Source organism: Anopheles marshallii, chromosome 3, assembly GCF_943734725.1.
Source record: "Anopheles marshallii chromosome 3, idAnoMarsDA_429_01, whole genome shotgun sequence".
Classification (NCBI taxonomy): Eukaryota; Metazoa; Arthropoda; class Insecta; order Diptera; family Culicidae; genus Anopheles; species Anopheles marshallii.
In genome coordinates this window covers 16,190,507-16,210,097 of record NC_071327.1, presented here as the reverse complement: position 1 = coordinate 16,210,097, position 19,591 = coordinate 16,190,507, and the positions used below count along the sequence as shown (strand labels likewise).

The window sequence follows — 19,591 nt, the reverse complement described above, 5'->3', positions numbered from 1 at the left end:
GCTTTTTTTTATCTCGACCATTATATCCACTAACTTGAGCTAACGACCATAGATGTTCGGTTCTACCGATAACTTATAATTTAATTTGCTGCAAAATGAGCGCTATTATCATTAGTGACTTCTAGTAGCATTAGTGTCTTTTTTTCCAAGCCCTAAAACTAGAATAGCTCCTTAAGATAAAACATCCTGATGTCTCCAAATGATAGATCCTCTCTGCCTCCCTTATCTTCCGTGGTTAGATCGAAGGACTCCAACGTGAGGATACCTTCCCGCAGCAACCATCTCCGCCAAAGAAGATGCATGAGCCCACTATTCCTTTCGCTAGCTCCGTAGTAAACCAAATTGGTCCTGCCGGTGTTGTTCTGTCCAACGCGACACATTAAGTAACACACCCGGCGTCATACGAGCGAGCAGGAATTGATGCTCCGTGTCGGTGTCGGCATCAGTTCAACAGATGGCTGGTTCAGGTGTAGGTTGGAGGCGGACGGTGATTCCGTTTTTGCCTGCAACAAAGGCGTTCCCTCATTGTGCACCATGGAGGTACGGTTGCGTCGCTAGAGTTGAAGGTGTTGGAGACAAAAGAGAAGCGGGTCAGTGAAGAACTTGGTGAAGAACTCGCGAAACACTACACCTACTCGAAGTTCCGCACTGGAATCGGAACTACCCTGACGGCGGAATCGCAACCGACAGTTCCATTTCTGGTAGACGAGCGAGTTGAAGAATGCCTGCAGTGGATTCGTAATGGCCTAAATTGGGAAGAAAGATCCGTTTTAAAATACGTTTTTTTTTTCTCTCTGCGTAAGTCTATACACACCATTATGTACCACACACTGATGACCATCGAAAAGGGCAGATTGAACCACATCGTCCACAGCACGATACCGTTCACAAGGTTCGGTAACCAGCATACGTAAAACACGAGATTGATGAGGGAAAACTTGAGCTTAAACTTCGTCATCAGGTCCCGTTCGGTGTTGGACATTTGGCTAAAGCGTGCCACTAGTTGTCGGTCGACTTCCCGCGACGCTTGGTAGTAGATTACCGGGTTCGCGACCATCACGGCTATCATTGGTCCGTAAGTCATCACATAGTTTGGCAGGATGCGCATGTACGCCGTCGTCATGTCGTGTACGTTGTGGCAGCTGTAGGAAAGCGGGGCGGAGGAGGGAGAGAACGTGTCAGTGAGTCACATAGCTTTAAAGGTGACCTTTTAGCCAGTACTTACTCCGCATCTGGCACATAAAGCACCGTCAATCCGACGCCGGTTAAAAGCGCCGATATGCTCCACACGTAGCAGTGGTACGTGCGCAGTGCGTACCGTGCACCGCCCAGCTGCCGTCGTACGTTGATCGCGTAGCAGAGTGTCCACAGCCAGGTGCACATGTAGAAGTACTGTATCCAGGCGGACGAAACGGCACAGAAGATGACGTTCGTCGTATCGTCCACGTCGCTGTCCGGCGGTAGCACATCCTTGATGTACTTCCACAGCGCGGACCGAAGAAATACCCCCAACGAAGCGCATAGGTCTGCGACCGCCAGCCAAACAATGATCTGTCGGCCTAGGTTCTGGTTTGATAAGGTAAGCTCACCGCCGCGCCTTCGCCGGACGGCATGGTGCGTGGGTCCATCCTCGTGTCGGATCCAGATCTGAGGGGGAAAATAACGAAGTATGATGGCAAATGTGTTAACATCTATCTGGTAGTGTCCTGTGTTGTGTTACGCTTAAGGAATCTTTCGAGAAGAGTCATTCATATGCATCTTTAGTGGAGAAGTCATGAGGAGTGAGGAGTCATTCAAATCAGGAGTCGACTCTCTCAAATGAATCCTTAAGATCTTGAAGGTTCATGAATCTTTGAGGATTAATGAATCTTTAGAATGAAGATTCAGATTCATTCACCCAAGACTAGTCCTGTTCCTTACACTTAATAGATAAGAATCCTTCTACTTCTGCACGGTGATCTTTAAACTGTACGGGTCATCGGGAGTTTAATTGGGAGAAAAGTCTAATCAACCTCCCCAAAAAAATGGATGATTATGTCAGACTCGGCACAAAAACTGTAGTAACCTAGGTCAAGCGGAGTCCTCCCTCCACGTTCAAGCAGACACGATTGACAGCACCACATTCCTAAGCGGGATTTGTGTTTTTGTTTATTTAATTTCAACCAAGCACCGAGTAGCTGAAACTGAGCTGATAATGATGCTAAATGATGAGAGTACAGGAAATGCGCACCAGTAAAAATCGACACGAGAATTTCCGAAAGGCAATCTTTTTCGATGCGATAAGGGCTTAAATGTCTCAGCAGACAATTTCACTACTGCAGGCCCCATGCACGGGGGCAAGAAACGATCAGTGATGTGATCACTGGGCAAGATGGTGAACGGGTGGGATGAGTCAGTTGTCTCCGGACATGTGGCGTCTTTTTGGACAACATTTAAATCTCTCTGATGAGGCACAAGATAAACACGAACAAAATATCTCTAAACCATCTCGTGATGTAGGAAAAGCCTCGCCCGAAGATAACACCAGATAAAACAGATGAAGCGAATGACCTCGCCGGAAGATTCGTCCAAAGGGACAACATTGAGTTTAACCGAGGCCTTTCCGCTAACTCTGTCGCACTCGTCTAATTCGTGAACTGTGTTTGGGTCGCACTTCTTTTATATACTTTCTTCCGGTCAATAACGCCATGAAACACGAAAAAAACCGACAAAACCACACTTGAAGTGCTTCCTGTGCGACACTGCGGCTTCTTTCACCATGCCTTAGATAGCTACTCCACTGTGTGTCAGGTTCCTCTGGATAGCCCTGAGAACTCTCTGCCCGCGGGGGTTTTGTTTTTCGTTACCTGATAGATGGCGCCGGCTATTCCAAACACGGACGACACCAAACACACCACGATGTAACCATCCGTATCGAACTCCGACATCAGCTTGATCGCCGGTGGTGATCGTATCCGGTTGTGGCAGCAGAACGTCTGTATCGTTGGGTCCGCCATCTTCCGTCTCACTGTGCGAACCACGCCTGCCGGATGGCCGGTGACAACTGATCCCTGATGTGCTCACCCTACACTGGGGGATTCGGTGCCGTCGCTGGTGCTTGCTACCGCAGTGGACATTTTGTGTTCTCACTGGCAGTTGATTGGAGTCTCAGCACCGGTTATCACTTTTTTTCCCGCTATAAGTTCCGCCGGGTATACATGGGCATCAACAAAAAACTGATCGGAATTTTCGATGCTTAATTCGTCTAATGAAGAAACTGATGCCTTTTTTCTCGTCCAGCTTAAAGCACCAACTGCTGATTCGCTTTATCAATCTCCCGCATTGAGTAGACTCCAGCCTCGGGCTGCTATCACGAACTGCACGAGTTCTAATAGTGATTATAAGGGTTGTGGAACGGGGAAGACCGTAAGGCTACGAAGAGTTAATCCAGCTTGAATGAGGTAGTGGACATTGACATCGAACTGAAGATCACACGCGACTCCGGAAGTCCGCACCACTTAGCACACTGGAGAACCTGAACAGTTCCAACAATTCCAAACATTACTTCACGTGTCTTATATCACATCCAAGCAGCACGGTAAACCAATTGGATTGCATAGTTAAGATGAGATTTCTTTCATTGCGTCCGTCCTCCCAAACCCGTTCGCGTGACACTGGACATATCTTTTAGCGTGTGAAACGAACCCACCGCCATACAAACCTGCTCGGTGTATGTGTGTTTAAATGTAAATCACTGATAAGCCGTGTAAAACGCTGGCTAGATAAGTGCACCAAGCACTGACAAAGTGACACAGACGCTACCCGGATAGCAGCAGTTTTGTGCGCCGCGTTGCTCCCAGTTCGGGGTGAAACGAGTGACTAAAGCCACAGCCTTTTGTCTCACACACCAGGCACACAGAGTGTACATTTCTTGGGCGCAATGTGAAGCCCTGCAAAAGTTATGTGTCGCCGGTTATAACGTTGGTGGAACCGCTGCCAACGCTATGTGCAAGGGTGTCTGTATATTAGACGTTGCCTTCCATTTTTGTGCCTTTAATGCTTCACTCGTATCAGGTTTCGATTAAGTTGGCTGCGGTTTATTAATCATCGGAATGATGTCCCTTCCCTAACCGGTAGTGGTATGATTCGGATAGCATTATTTATTCATTCATAGACAATCACACAAAACAGAGATGACATGTACCGCACGATGGTAGACTAGATTGGTGCGTTCCTGCCGGATGATCCTCACTGCACCAGCTGAAGCCTTGCAAACAATCCCAGCAGTGCCGCACCGACACCCGTCATGTGCGTCGAACAGTGTGTGGTGAGCGCGTTCGGACCGATCACACCATCGCCTTCGTCGCCGTAATACTTGAAGCAACCTTCCCCGTTCTGCCAGCTAACGATGGCCGCCAACCAGGCCGGGTTGGTAAACTCGGTCAGCGGTGCGTCACTGAACGCGCACAGGAACACCTGCTCCATGAACAGGTCACGAAACAGGTCCGGGTAATCAAACCCAGCGATCAGCCCGGACTCGCGCAGTATCGCCTCGCAAAGGGTACGCTGCCCGTCCGCTACGAAGCTGCGGTCCACATTCGCGAACCGCTGCCGGCCGAGCACGATGTAGAAGAGCAATCTGGAGCAAAAATTATCGGTTTTTGATAAGGTTGAAGTGTGTGTTGATGTTTGTCCAGATGCGCTCGTCGGGCGGCGCCCGGGGTTGCGGGTCAAGAACTCGACCACAGCTGGGGGACGCTAACCCGCTGACACTTACTTGTGCGTTAGATGGTAACCGTACGAGCGTTTGCGTAGCGACATGGCGGCACTACACTCACGGCTAAGGATGAGCCGTTTTGCAGCCGGTCCGCTGCTGGTTGGGCTGGCGGTGGTGTTGAACTCATTTTCCGACTCATTCACCAGTAGTTCGGATAGACATTCATCTTTGCAGAACGAAAATGCAGGTAAGTAGAGTATTAGTGTGAAGTAGCCAAGTAGCCGGAGGCAGGATAAGATTAGAAAAGACAGAGTAGCTCAGAAACTGATTGAAGAGTCGAATATAAATATAAATGGATTAAAATCTGGTCACCTAGCTTAACTCAACACGCCTATCGTGACAAACGAAGTTGAGACTATAAAAAACTGATATAATTCCAGTACTCGCATGCGTCTCTGAGATGTGGACTTCGTCCAAAACGACCTCATGCCCGCGTTGGAAAGGAAGATGCTCAGAAGAATTTAAGGTTCCTTATGTGTCCATGGTCCATGGAGGAGTCGCTACAATGACGAGCTCAACAAGCTATACGAGCTGTCGTACAGCGGTTTAGACTCCCCAGGAACCAGTGGGGTGGTCATGTCATGTAAATGACACCGGACAACCCGACCCGTCAAGTAGTCCACATGGACAGGCGGAGGCGTGGTAGGCCGAAATTAAGATGGAGTGATAAAGTTGATGAGTCCGCCAGAAAGAATGGGATAATGGATTGGCTGACGAGGGCGTTCGACCGTGACCGGTTTAGAGGACTCCTGCAGCAAAACCGCGAACCCGTTGTAGCACCTTATAAGTAAGTGACATTAAAAGTTGATACTCACCCGATTGCAACTCACTGGGACCACCTGCATCGATCGCCTCCAGATAGCTCTCCATCAAGGTTTGTGGATCATCCCCCAAGAGTTGACTTCGACGGCGTCGGCTTCGTCGACTCCTAGCGCGATCTGGTACGGCCCCGCTCATGTCACCCTTTGACTCCCAAAATTCTGAATCTATCAACAACTTCGAAACTGAACATCGACCAAAGTCCCGCGAAGTTAGAGGTATGTCAGTAATTTACTCAACGTCCGAAGAGTGTTCGCCGTAGTGCCCACTTACCCACAGCGTTAGCACCACTCGGGAAGCTAAAGATGCTCTCGATGCGGCTTTCGACAAAATCGCACTTTTTGGCCAACGATTCCACGAACTGGCGCTGCTGTTCCGGCAGCGGTTGTTTCAGTACGGTTCTCAGTTGTGCTTTAGGCCAAAAAGAAAAAAAAAAGATTTCAAAGTACGGACGATTTAATTTTAAAAATTATTCCTTTGCTTTGTAATGGGGAAACTACGGTTTCATTGGTCCCCCCTCTCCTGCAAGGATGGTCCGGCTTGGGTCCGACCCGAAGACGAATGCAATTTAATTAGCACCAAATGGAATGGAATGGCAGGATTAGGTGGGCTTAGGACAGCAAAACAATACCCGCAGTCATTTGTGGTGCGGCGGGTTGTCGTTTTGTGTTTTCCTTCAATTCCTTCAATTCAAAGTGAAGTGAATTTAAATTTCCGGAAAGGAAAACATATTTTCTTTGGACGTTTTTTTTTTTCTAATTTGTTTCTCACTCACCATTGGCGATCGCAATTCCCAGCAGTAAATCGGTGGTGAGATCCTCATAGTTAGCCACACAAACGTTCACCAAACGGTCCAACCGCACTAGCAGTGCATCCGGTGCAAGTTCACGTTCCACTGGCTCTGACTTCCAGGTGGATTCCGGTGAACTGGCCAGAACTGTGCCACCGAACGTTAGCAGAATGAGCAACAAAAGCACCATTGTAGTTTGCACGATTTAGCAAACTATTACTAATGTACCGCGAATACTTTAAAAGCACGAAGGAGTTTGAAACGGAGAATCACCACTGGAAGAACTTCATTGGAACTTAGTGTCCGCTGCGTGTCCGTTCGACCATAGCACAAGACGACAGACGATGGAATGGCAGTCAGCATTCCATCCAACGGTTCTTTTCCTTCCGAAGCAAGAACTTTCGCCCGGCCGAAGAAGCTGTGGCAAATCAAGCAAAGCAAGAGCATGCGTACGCGCGTACAAGAAGCAAACATTACCGCCGGGCCAGGTTCATACGTACGCACGGAAGGGACAGCAAGCATCGGCAGCACTGCATCTGCACGCACCCGGGGTGCGCCAGTGGCGGAAGGAAATAAAAATTTATTTCCCGGATTAGCTTAAATCCACCCGGCTAATAGGAAAGCAATCGACCGGCCGAATGCTGCCGCGGTGGTGGTGATGCTTAGTTTTCATTTTCGCCCACCCCGAAACCAACCCGACGAAGTTGGTCGTTCTGCTCACGGTGACTTCCGGAAATGAAATAAATATTACACTCATGATGAATCCAAATCTCGTCCACGGGCAAAACGCGGCGGGTTTCGGGATGGGTGCGGCAGAAAGGAAATAGGACAAATTAATTCCGCACATCCAGCCAATCGATTGTGGATTTTTCTGAATGAAAGTCTGACGTCATGTGCAGAGGAATTTCCTGTGCTTGCTCTTTATTCGCCCACTATTTTAATACACAATAAATACCGTTGTTTGTTTCTTAAGGATAAAATTAGACGAAAACAATAATAATTAAGGAAAGTGGTGCAGACTTCTTCGCGTGAAAATAACCCTAGCGGGGAAGGAGATACCGTCTTCTCAAAACTGGAACGAAACACAAATAGGTCTAGACACGAGCCCGTGCAATAGCGAACGATGGCAGGAACGACCACAACTAATCCGCATCCGCATGGAAATTGCCTCCCCCTCTTTAAAGACTCAATAGCCAACTATTTTACTGCCGCTGGTAACAGTCCAAGCTGGGAAGTGTGCAAAATGGGAACGCACTTTAATCGTCCCGCTTCCAAATCCATGCGGATTTCCCCGTCACGGTCTTTTGCAATTGGTGGAAATTGGAAGAAAGTGTGTTCGTGTATTTTTTTTTGGGGGGAAAAAAGAGGAATATTTTCATTCTGGCTTTGCTGAGACTAATTCCCGTTGGTTAGATCCTGTTAAGTCCCTCCGTATCAATGCAGCATGCTAGCTCCCTATCCCTCCGCATCGTCATCGTCGAACCCATCCTCGTACTTGCAATCCATTGTGATCAGTTTAATGATGGACCTGAAATAGTGAGTAAAAAACAAACATTGGTAAAAGAAAATCCAAATAAAGCTAAAGAACTTGAATACTTCAGTTAAATAAAACACACAGCTTACCTTAACAGCTCGCCTTCTCGGGAGTTCCAATCGACCGGCGACGGGTTACAGATATGTTTCTGCAGGAACAAATTAAACCCGGCACGTAGATCCTGTATCAGCTCGTATGTTTCTTTATCACACTTGAGACTGTAAGTAAGTAACGGGCCAATTAAGATACCTAAAGGTAATTTAACACTTATTCTAGAGAATGTTCTTACCAGTAATGACCGGCAATTGAGATCATTTCACGACCGTCTACCGTTTCCACGTGATTGTCTCCGAAGAAGAGCAACGGGAAAGGGTTCACAACCGTTGTGTCGAAGATGGTTAGTGCAGACAGCTTCTGCATATCATAATAGACGACAAAACTTTAAAGACAATAAAATCCACCAAACGATTAGGATTAAGTTCTGGGTAGCCAATTCTGGTACCAAAAGCTTACTTCGAATGAAAGACCCCTCTGTTGCCATTAACTGAACCGGGATGGATTTCCGCCCGGCCCTGGTTCTCGATGTTAAGAATCGCCCTGCCATCCGGACTGTTGCGCGACCGGATCACCCTACGGATGAACGCCACATTCGGGTAAAGACCCGCACCGACGATCGCTCGCAGCAGCTCTACATTGCCCGAATGCAGATTATCCTGGCTGGTTTGCGCGTGTGATCCAGCCACAAACTTTGCCGCGTACAAATACTCACAAAACTGACCCTTCATGTTGGCAAGCTGTTGCAGTGTCGCGCCGTTTAAGAAATGCTTTCCACAAAACCCACCCTTATTCGACTGGCTGCGCCACTCGGCGATCACGTTCGCGAGCATAATGTGATCGCTGGCGGAATCTTGCGCAAAGTTGCGCTTGATGCGATCCACTTCCTTCTCCTTGCCGAGCGGTTTGTAGAACGCGTTCTTGAACGTAAGACTGGCCGCAATGGATGTAATTGGATCGATGCAGCTAAAGATGCTTGCAAGCAGCACCATTTTGCCGGTCCGCGGATCCATCGGCAAGCGTGCCAGATGGTAACCGAGCGGTGTGAGCTTCTGATTATTGTCGATCGCATCGAGCCGGTTCAGTAGTTGGAGCGATTCCTCGATCACCGCATCGGTCGGTTGGTCGAGCAGATGTTTCATGAAAGCGCGCGTTTCGCCAAGCTGCAGTATTTTCGTCTGCAGTATCACTTCATCCAGCGCAACGCGAATAATTTCCGGTGGGACGTTCTCCTCAAAGTTACGCCTCCGGGCACGGCTGTACAGATGGTAGCAGACACCTTCCTGCACACGACCCGCACGTCCCTTCCGTTGGATTTCGTTCGAAATCGAGATCCATTCGTCGCGCAACGTGGACACACCGTTTTCGTACCGGTTTAGCTTGTGCCGACCGGCATTCACCACGTACACGATGTCGTCGATCGTGATGGACGTTTCGGCGATGTTGGTCGAGAGAATAATTTTACGCACCCCATCCGGTGGACGTTCAAACACGGCCGCCTGATCGCGCGTGGGTAGATGCGAGTGCAATGGAAACACCGCCAATCTTGCCTGTGAAAGCATGGGATGGTCACGGATCATTTTGTAAATGTCGGATATTTGTGCCAAACTGGGCAGGAACACCAACACAGCTCCGTGCGGTTTCGAACAGGTGATGTAGTACAGCAGCTCCACAATCAACGAGTTCTGATTGTTCTCGCTTCCGGGATTTTGAAGCGCTCGAATTACGGGAGCTGGAAAGCGGTGCCGGATTTCTTCGCAGTACGGTTGGATCATCGTGTTAAAGGCGTCCTGTCGTTGGTGGTCCGGATTTCTGTTCCGCATGCGCCCCGATGCCATTTTGTCCTGGAAGGTGTAATATTTAAGATCCGCTAAAACATCCTCCAGATAGTATTCGCGCACCGGGTAGGTAATACCGATGATTTCAACCATCGGACAGTTGTCGAAGTACAGCGAGAACGTTTCCGCTGTCAGCGTGGCGCTCATGAGAATCACGCGCAAGTCTTTCCGATACGGAAGTACCATGCGTATGATGGCCAGCAGTAGATCCGTAATGACGTCTCGCTCGTGAATTTCGTCCAGCACGAGATGGGAGTACTCACGAAGCAGTGGATCCGATTGCATCACCGTCAGCACAATGCCCGTAGTGCAGAACAGGATGCTACCACCGGTTGTAGTTGGTCGTACCGCTTCCAACCTTATCTGGTAGCCGACGGAGTGGCCCAGCTTTTCGTTTCGTTCGTCCGCCACACGACGTGCGAGCGTTATGGCCGATATACGGCGAGGTTGGGTGCAAAGAATACGGCAACTGCCAGCACGACCACGGGCTGTGGCTTGCTCGAGGATGTACTGTGGCACTTGGGTAGTTTTTCCACAGCCCGTGTCACCTTTAATCAAAATTACCTGATTACGTTCGACCATGTCGAGGATGGTTCCGCGCTGCTGGTACGCTGGTAATGTAATCCGAAATTTATCCAACGGTTTCGTCGTACGACTATTACCATCCATTCGACATTTTTCATCCTGCAATTCATCGCCTGACCTAAACGCTTCCGCATGCGAATTCCGACCCATTTTGGCACTTTCTTCACGCAGCGTTTCTTGCAGCGTTTTGCTGATCACACGCAGATACTCATTCTTGAACACCGAAAAGATGCTGTCGTTCTCGACAAACTCTCGGTAAATGTCACTCTGTTCGAAGCCTCTATTTATCTGCAAATTGTTACGAATCTCCTGTATCTGCCAGCGGGGCAGTGTAATGTCCACCGCATTGCGTTTCTCACGCTGTCTTGTTTTGGCCGTTTGGCGATCGCGATAAAACAGGCCCAGCTCTCTGCCGCGCAAACCGGGTGGTGGTTCTTCCGCTTCGTCCTCGAGCTTTATGTCCCGTTGGTCCTGGTAACGTCGGAATCGGGTCGAACTGCCTGGTTCATTGGCTTCGTAGCTGGACCGCTCCTGTGCTTTGCGACGCTGCAAACCTTTGTGGCGTTCGTTGCGCCACTGGCTATCGTTACTGTCGGCATCTTGTGAGCCTTGCTGCTGCTTCCGCCGTGCCTTATTGCGGTAATACATTCCCAATTCCCGCCCCTTCAGGTGCGAAGGAGGTTTGTCCTGGGAATCTCTGTACATGCTTTGGTTTGGTTTATCCTGGCTGTAATTGTTTGTGCTGCTAGTTCCAGCCAATTCGTTTACGTTGAATGATGCACTACCGTCCGATGAGGCTTCCTTTGTAAAATAAAAGTCGTCGAATTATTGTATCTGATCCACGTGAAAATAATAAATTTCCTACCTTCCACAGGCGAAATTTGCGTAGTTTCTCTTCCAGGGAGTCTTCTTCGTCCGACATTGCCAAAATACGAAGTAATCAGCACGATTTTCACGGATCAGCACGAAATCAGAAATATGCCGGGTTTCAAAGAGCATGTTATGATTGTGGGCTTAGGCAGTGGTCTCATGTTGCGGCGCGCAACTCGTGACTAGCGAAATGTATGCATTTGACACCTTCGGCAACATTTGTTGCCGACCAAATTCATTTAAATTTGTTATTGCTAGAAACACCTTCAGCATCATTTCTCTATTCGCCTTGCACAGTGCATTTGTTGATCGTCGGTTTTCTATTGATAAAGTATAATCAGTCTTACGGAAAAGCTTCAGGATGGCAGGATAAACATCATGTTGCGAAGGAATGTAGCCCACAACATTAGACCAGGCCCTAGTGATGCTGGCTATATAGCTGTCATTCCGTACCCTTCGTAGGAGTATGTCAAACGTAAGTTTATTTCTTTTATCTCTAGTTTTTAAACTCTTTTATCATTCATTGATAAACTATTTAAATGACGTCGTACCCCACAAAGATAAAGGCTTCAGAAAAAAAGGATGAAATAAATTAAAATGTATCATTTTCAAAATGCAACGTATATCGACATTGGGGCCAATGTCAAACTGTCGACATTGCACTCCGATGTCGCCATGTTTGTGCGAAGCGTCGCTTGGGAATTGGATGCCCCCCTGTCAAAACGCTCGCTGTCAAAAGGCACACCAACAACAACACTAGCAACAGTAGCAGCAGCAACCGAGAAAAACGCATGCAAAGTGGCGTTGGCCAGCAGCCGTGAAAATTGAAAGAAGTTGAATTGAAACCCGAGCATTACGAGCAGCACGGTGTGCTGGAGCCGTGTTTTGTGGGGTGATTCTCGTTTTCCGGTGCGGTGCGTGCGTTTCTTGGCAAAGACTGCAACGAGCCAATCGATTTGGGGAGTTTTGTTGTACGCTCGAACTATACAGTTACAAGAAGCCTCAAAGGCAGGTGTGTGAGTAGAAAAACCAAGCACCATCAAAGGGAAAAACGGTGCAAGAGTAGAGTGCGTGCCGACAGTAACAAAAAAAGGGTTACAGATGATGGTTCGATAATGCAATAGTGCCCTTCCCAGCAGAGTTGGCACGAAAATCTTCACCATTTCTTCGCCAAGTGAGACGGAATCCGTTATCCTGCGTGAAAGGATTCTCTACACAGGGTGTGTGTAGATGTGTGCGTACACGTGCGTGTAAGCAACAGTGCGTGCGTTTTTTTTTTTTCGTGACGAAGAGAAAATCCACCACACAACGCATTTTTTTGTTCGTCTCGGGGTAGTTGTGTATGCGTAGGGAAAAGGTGGCGTGTGTGTGTGTGCGTTTGTAAAGCACACATCGATCTTGCAGTGCTAGCGTTTTGTGGTTTGGTGGTGGTGTATGTGTGTGTGTGGTGGAATCGTCGACATGCAGCGAAGAGGAGGAAGCCAAGAAGCGGAGAAGCGACGAAAGTGAAGGCAAAAGCAAACGAACGAAAGAACGATGGCAGCAGCAGAAAACGGCATGGAAGATTAGTGGAAAACTCCAATGAGAAGAAAACGGAAGAGAACCACGACAACGACGCAGACGAAGACGACGACTACGGCTCGAGGTGCTTTGTGATGTTTAGCACACAATCCAGCCAGCATAAACAGCATCAACGGCCCGTTCACGACAAATTGCAACCACCAAAACAACAGCAACGAAAAAAAAACATGTAATTTGTTTAAGAAGAAAGGCTTCTTGTCCATTTCCTTGATCGCATATCTTCGTCGAGTTTGTCTCGCCCGTTCCTGAGAACGCGTAGTGTACCGCAAACCTGTTTCTTTCGTATGCCAAAAAAAGTTAACAGGAACAACAAAAAACACACCCTCTGGTTGACCGTTTTTACATGGAAAAGTGCGTGCAAAGAAAAAAAAGGGTAATTTTCTTAGTAGGCCACCCTGCTGTTCTGTTTGGGGCTGACGGAGGAAGTTTTGACATTCAGCAGAACAGCCACACATACATACATACAACACAACACAAAAAAGAAACCAAAGGGAAATTCGAAGTGCAGTTTTTCGGGTGTAGTGTTGGGAAAAATTATAACCAGGAAAAGTGTTGTAAGTGCAAAGGAAGAAAAAAAACACACACACACACGTCTCACGCCGTAAAAGAAAGCAGCAGAAGTGGAAGTTTGGTGTGTGCGATTCACGTTGGAAGTGTGTGCGCACGGTGTGTTTGTATCGCTGTGTAAGTGTGTGCGGTGTGCGATTTTATCCTTTTTCGTGTGCGTGCACATGTGTTGGATCAGGTTGTTTCCTGGAAAAATCGGTCAAATCGTTGGGTTTCTTCCCTCTCGTTCTCTCCCTCATTGCTGATGTGCATTGGCTCGCCCATTAGTGTGTGTTACCAGCTGTAAAATCATATCAAGTGCTGCTTGCTCTCGGTTAATTACCTGTGCGTACAGTGCGTGTGCGTGTGTGTGTGTTTTGTTGTGTGATCTACGTTCATTTTTTGTCTGTGTTTTGTATCCTAAAAGTATCCTGTCCACACAGGGTCCCAGTATCGACACACCGTGGGAAATAAATCGGTGCGCGCCCCGCTTGGTAGTGAAGGATATTCGTAGGGCACTCCGTAGGGAGGAAGTGGAAGTTGTGCGGCATACTGCAAAGAAGCAGTATAATAACGAAAAAAAAGGCCATCAGGAAGATATCTGCAGAGAAGTCAATAGCCAAGAAGCAGCAATGGGCCATTACACAGAGCGGCCACATGCGGAATCAGGATAGCCAGCGAAAAGGACACAGATAAAGAACCTCGCGGAGATATGCGAATTTATTCGGAGAATGGAAAAACCCCGACGATGTAAATGAATGTGATGTAAGTAACGCCAGTTCGGACGAATCGTCGACATTGATGCCGTTTTCTACACTAAATTGCAAAGTACTCTGATCTCGATGAACTCCGACGTAGTTTTGATCAATCAAAAGATGGGAAATGGAATGTCTTAAAGTGTTGTTAAACCTTCAAACAATATCGGGTCAAAGACCAAAAAATTGCTGAGGAATCCTTGAAGAGTCTTGTTAAAGCCATTCTATCATCAATATCGTGCTAAAATCCTGAATTTTCTTTGCCAAAACGTTTAATAAACAAAATCCCCAATTTAGAATCCCTTTTGTCCAGCAGTTCCTCAAAGATTTTTTTTTAAATTAATTTATCAGAACATTGAATGACTTGTCCAGCTTCCTGTCCCTACTTTGCGTTCGATAGTGTGCCTGTTTGCTGACCGTTCCACTTGCGGCCAAAGTAGGGCCAGCAGAAAATTCGAATCGTAGCAAGCTGATGAAAACATCTCCAAAAGCAAACATCAACAATGAGAAAGAAAGAAACCCTGGACTGAATAAAACGAACCCACACACGCAACCAGGCGCGCCCCATAGGTGGTGTGCGTATGTGTGTATCGGCAAGGGTTACCATGAACTGAGAGCAGTGCGCCCCGTTGCTAATGCTGTGTTGCTCTGTGGTAATGGGTTGCGCGCTGGTGGAGTTGTTGGCTGCTCGAAGCAATCCCTACCGTACGATCGCGGAAAGCTACAGCATCTGCGCGAGCAGTTAGCCCGACGATCGAAAGGATAGAATAGAATAAAAAAAGGGAAGAAGGTCGAAAAGCCCCCCCCCCCCCCCCCCCCGCACCTTCTACGCGGGGAGCAACATGATTGGAGGGTGTTTTGTTTTTCTGTTATTATTATTATTTTGGTGTTGCTACAATAGTCTCTTTTTCGGCATCTTCCATTTTTTGACGTTCACATGTTAAAGACCGAAGTGGAGTTTGTGAGGGGGAACGTGGCACGAGGGAGGTGCCAGGGGGGGGGGGGGGGTTATGCTGCCCGGCGGCGTCTCAACATTGGATCCATCCTGTTTGGGATTTGTTCTGAGCATCAGATGGGAAGGAAAGAGCCAACGTTCGCCAGTGTAGTTTCTCTTTTAGGCACACGATCCTGGCCCCCTCTGCCGTGATCCTGTTTAGGAAGCGGCCACCTTGTCTGTTCTCTCGTGTACTTTGCGTTTCTGCGTTTATTAACTCTTGCAGTGCAACGAGATTTGAATGTGAACAAGATTGGTACGACTTTTTTTTGTGCAGTTTTATATCCAAAAAGCTATATGTTTGACAGGTTATGCCGGCCATTTCTAGCTGGGTAGCCGAAGATGGGCTTTTGGCCCATTTTTTTTTATCTGTTGTCAAAGTTGTTAAAGGAAGTTTACAAAAGTTTTGCCCTTTCTAAAGTATATTTATTTGGTAGTATCATAAACCCGAATAATTAGAACAAAGAAGAAGGGAAAATTTGATAGAAGTTTTGTGCCATCTCTATCTGTCAGATGTGAATGAAGCTGGCCAGCTCAAAGTCTCTATAAAAATAACAAACAACATACATCTACATCTTAGCATAAGCAATACGGGGATAATTCGAAAGAGATGAAGGAATTCCAGCGCAATCAAAGTCACTTCGTAAAGATGTCGAAAGAAACTACAGCTTGCACTGTTTCTTCAAGGGTTAAACGTTTAGAATCCGGACGCACATCAGCGAGACCCACTTGACTGTGGGAGGAGAGCGGTCGTACCAACAGCGGTAACTTTTGCTGCAGTAAATCGACGATGAACATCACACCACATTGCGTTCTCTCTCTCTCTCTCTCTCTCTCTCTCTCTCTCTCTTTCTCTCTCTCGCACACTCACACACCCCGTTTTTCGGTGCATCCGAACCGGGTGCAGTGCGCGAGTGCAGCCCCATTTTCACGCCGCGAAGCCTTTCGCGTGTGCGTACCGATCGTCGTCTCGGGGTTGTACGCGATGTATCTGTCTGCGTGTTGATGATGTTGATGATGCTACACAATGCCATATCGTCTTCGCGGTGAACGGTCAGTCAACCCATCATCATCGTGGGCTCTCTTTCGTTTGTTGCCGTTTCCTTCTCGTTCTACATTTCGTTGCCATGTTTCCAATGCGCCGCACTGCACTTGATACAGCGTGCGTCAGTTAACCCGGCTGCTGGAGGGAATGGCAATGGAAGCAACATATGATGTTGGGGGTTGTTGGTGTACGTATCGACACACACACACACATACACAACGCCCATTGATCATTGTGCTGAAAGGGAGAGAGGACAACGATGTGTGGTGCCTTTTGGGGTTTTTTTTTTTTTTCTTTCTTTTGGGTGTGTGTACCGGCCGGGTGGAGTGGAAGGAGATGTGATTCCATTAAAATAATAATGGATATTGCAGCAGAGCCAAAACTGCGAAGATCCGCTGGGGGAAGAAGTTGATATCACTTGATGCCCCCAGCCCACAAAGCAGCAGAAAGAGAGGACCAGCACCAAACATTTCGAAATCATTGAGCTATTCGATTGCCGCTTCGCACAATCGCACACTCTGCACACACACACACAAACATCACGCTTCCAATGATGATGATTATCAAAAAAAAAGGCGAAGGAGACTAGTGTTTCGAGTCCATCATCCCCCCCACCTCCTTCAGTTCTTACCCCCGGGGTGGGAGGCATTTGAGAGCATATTTTAACCACAAAACAACAGCAAACCACCACCCAGCCCCCCCCCCCAATCATGTGGTGTGTAGTGCGCCGGGGAGACGATCGATCGGCGCGGTGGAAAAGTTCATTCTCCGCAAATTAAATCGGCGGGGGATGGGTTTCAATGAATGAAATCAAATGCCCAATTACCGAAAAATGGTTTGGCCATATGAGGATCACCCCCCCTTGGCGGCGACTAGAGTGGAAGAGCCACAACAAAGAGAGAGAGAGAGAGAGGTACAATAAAAAACAGCAAGGGCTTACAAACAGTGGCCGATCGTGTGTGGACGGAAAAGAAAAGCCGGTGAAATTTGAAGGGCCGGGGCAAAAGGGTTTGAGCTGATTCCGCTGGCGGTGGCATGGTTTACGGGCCTGCCTGACGTTTGGTGGTCTGTAATGTACGATACCCAAAAATAGCTTGTACCTACGCACGTTCGTTCAACCGCGGCGTAGATGTGGGGGGGAGGGGGGGGGGAATGAGGCGCAGAGTTGAAGGACGTGGTGTTTCGGGTGCAGCATATTTTTATTTTCATGTTTCCAACTCACAATGCAGTTGTAGGTTTTGGTTGTTGCCACAACGCGGATGATGATCAAGTTGCTTGAACTAAACTTTTGCTTTGAGCATTTGAGCATGCTTGAGCATTATGTGTGCTTCCGGTGGAACCTCGTTTACGTTGCATTTTTTTTTTACTCATTCGTACCACATGGATGCTCAACTGGCCGTTTAATGTCCAGCTAAATTTTAATCCCTTTTGGCAACCGAAGTCGGTTGCATCGATTTTGCATGGAAGTTGTGTGGAAGCCGTACAGGAATCGACACACGGTAGGCGGCCTTCCTGTGTGCCTTCCCACACGGATGTGCGGACCCGTATGCGGTTAGTTAGCGCGTTCAATTTAGAGCACGATCATGTGCGGAAGAGAGTCCCACCACCACCACAGCTAGAAAACGCCGAATAAAGCAAGGTGGAGAGTGCAAGAATATAGGCGAACACACTCCGATTTGTGCTTCTTTGGCGTGATGTTTCACTTGCCATCTTCTGCCCAGCGCGGCCACAATGGGTTTTTTTTTTTGGCAATGGTGTGCGTGGAGCTCCATCGTCTCACGTTCGCAACAAAGCGAAACGTTGGTGCTGGTAGTACATTGTGTATATGAGCTTTTGCGTTGTCTTCCCGCGGCCGGTGGCGGTTGCGTTTTGCGTGCTCCTGGTCGACCCATCGACACGCAGGTTTCCGCATCGGCAGCAGGCAGTTCATCGCACGATCGACTCCGACAGCGAACGCGGACCGAGGGGAAGGGTTTGCGGGTTTGGAAGGAAACGCACGCGCACGCACGTACCGATGACTCAAAGTGTTTGCGGTGCAGGCGGCATTTTTGTCAAGGATCTTCAGGGTTGTCCAACACGCCGTTGGAGTAAATGTGTGTAAGGAATTCGATTTATTTGACATCTGGAAGAGAATGTTAATTTTGCATACGATAATGTTGTTGTGATCGTGTAGAAGAGCTAAACACAAGTGATCTTAAGCCTAAGGGCATGGCATCTTTAGCAAGATCATTATGGTATTACTGTGCTTTCGCTTCGAACTTTAATCACGATTTTAGAAAAGCTCAATTTATGTTTGGGTTTTTGATGTTTGATGTTTGATGGGTTTTGATTTATGTTTGGGTTTCTCTTTGATTTTGCGATTACAGTAACTCTGACTATCTGCAGACATCTTCAACTCTGAAGAAAGGGAGGGTACTGCAATTTGCAAACCTGATCCCAGTCTTTCCACAAATTTTGCAGAGCTTAATTTTCGCCAAATTCCTTAAAGAAAGGAACTTTAAATGCTGTAATTAGCATTTTGTATAAATTCGCTATAATAGAATATACAGGTAGTCGTCAAGGAACGCAGTATTTGATATAGGCCGGAATCATACTCGAAGTCAGTTTTTTTTTTGTATGCGTTTTGACGTTTCCAGGGTTTTGGCTTCCCTGGCTCTACAAAAATATAAAACAAAAAAAAAATTTAAAAAATTATAAAACAGAACTGCTCGACAAATGTCAAAACAAACCATTTTGCTAGCAGGTATGAACTAGATTAGGCTATGTTTACCCTGTGGTAACAATGTAAACAAACATTTTTAACGAAAACAACGACATTAAAAAATGATTATTTTAATATTCAGATTTATATATTGTCTCAAATGAATTGAATTGATTTGATGTGAAATTTCTATACTTTAATCGATTTTTTTTAAATTGTTTTTGTCAGATGTCAAATTCTGCAAAAATTATTCTTTATGTCATTATGTCTGTCAAAATTGTATGTCCTTTACGCATTTGTACCGAATGATACAGCCCGGTACCTGGATTATTTGACAGATACAGGTTGAAAGCTTAAGCTTTCTAATTTATGGTATGATTTTTGCAATTTAACATCATTTTGAGTTGCTTTTAAAATTGATTAAACAGCTAGATCTTTAGAGATGGAGGCAAAAGAATACCTGACTCTTTAACTTTCAAGTATATACGAAAATGCGTCCGAGGTCGAAAATAAGTGAAAATTTTAGATTCTTAAATAGAAATATCCTTGGTCCGCTGTAATAGTACATCTCGGCTATTCCTCTGCACACGGTTCATCGGGGGTCAGTTCTTTGAAATCATAAACTAGGGAGAAAGCTCGTTATTTTCAATCAGCATTGTTGCCATCGTGCCATCGATGGTTTATGATGCGTTTAATCCAATTTTCCCCTCTTCTGCCACAATC

General features: G+C 47.1%; 3 protein-coding genes across 3 annotated transcripts; all 3 read right to left on the bottom strand.

The window, feature by feature from the left end:
* Positions 1-398: 398 nt before the first annotated feature.
* Positions 399-2,996, bottom strand: LOC128714562 (G-protein coupled receptor 143-like). Its single transcript, XM_053809437.1, has 5 exons — positions 2,847-2,996; positions 1,226-1,647; positions 815-1,142; positions 636-746; positions 399-554 (listed from the first exon to the last, which is right to left on the bottom strand). Exons 1-5 carry the CDS (start codon positions 2,994-2,996, stop codon positions 399-401), a joined length of 1,167 nt encoding a protein of 388 aa, XP_053665412.1.
* A 1,231-nt stretch (positions 2,997-4,227) lies between these two features.
* On the bottom strand, positions 4,228-6,555 carry LOC128714831 (uncharacterized). Its single transcript, XM_053809711.1, has 5 exons — positions 6,351-6,555; positions 5,849-5,986; positions 5,572-5,760; positions 4,757-4,922; positions 4,228-4,618 (listed from the first exon to the last, which is right to left on the bottom strand). Exons 1-5 carry the CDS (start codon positions 6,553-6,555, stop codon positions 4,228-4,230), a joined length of 1,089 nt encoding a protein of 362 aa, XP_053665686.1.
* A 1,265-nt stretch (positions 6,556-7,820) lies between these two features.
* On the bottom strand, positions 7,821-11,298 carry LOC128714850 (ATP-dependent DNA/RNA helicase DHX36). The gene is made up of 5 exons (XM_053809731.1): positions 11,242-11,298; positions 8,413-11,177; positions 8,189-8,338; positions 7,989-8,117; positions 7,821-7,893 (listed from the first exon to the last, which is right to left on the bottom strand). Exons 1-5 carry the CDS (start codon positions 11,296-11,298, stop codon positions 7,821-7,823), a joined length of 3,174 nt encoding a protein of 1,057 aa, XP_053665706.1.
* Between the last annotated feature and the right edge of the window lie 8,293 nt (positions 11,299-19,591).

Bases quoted from the DNA above. Each gene is read 5' to 3' on its own strand.
- LOC128714562 (XM_053809437.1), bottom strand. From the start codon at position 2,996: ATGGCGGACCCAACGATACAGACGTTCTGCTGCCACAACCGGATACGA. The intron at 1,648-2,846 runs GTAACGAAAAAC...TTTCCCCCTCAG, and splicing joins TAGCCGGCGCCATCTATCAG to ATCTGGATCCGACACGAGGA. The intron at 1,143-1,225 runs GTAAGTACTGGC...GCTTTCCTACAG, and splicing joins CTTTATGTGCCAGATGCGGA to CTGCCACAACGTACACGACA.
- LOC128714831 (XM_053809711.1), bottom strand. From the start codon at position 6,555: ATGGTGCTTTTGTTGCTCATTCTGCTAACGTTCGGTGGCACAGTTCTG. The intron at 5,761-5,848 runs GTAAGTGGGCAC...GTCGATGTTCAG, and splicing joins GAGTGGTGCTAACGCTGTGG to TTTCGAAGTTGTTGATAGAT. The intron at 4,923-5,571 runs GTGAGTATCAAC...CGTTCTGCAAAG, and splicing joins TCCCAGTGAGTTGCAATCGG to ATGAATGTCTATCCGAACTA.
- LOC128714850 (XM_053809731.1), bottom strand. From the start codon at position 11,298: ATGTCGGACGAAGAAGACTCCCTGGAAGAGAAACTACGCAAATTTCGC. The intron at 11,178-11,241 runs GTAGGAAATTTA...TATTTTACAAAG, and splicing joins GCAAATTTCGCCTGTGGAAG to GAAGCCTCATCGGACGGTAG. The intron at 8,339-8,412 runs GTAAGCTTTTGG...TTGTCTTTAAAG, and splicing joins AGAGGGGTCTTTCATTCGAA to TTTTGTCGTCTATTATGATA.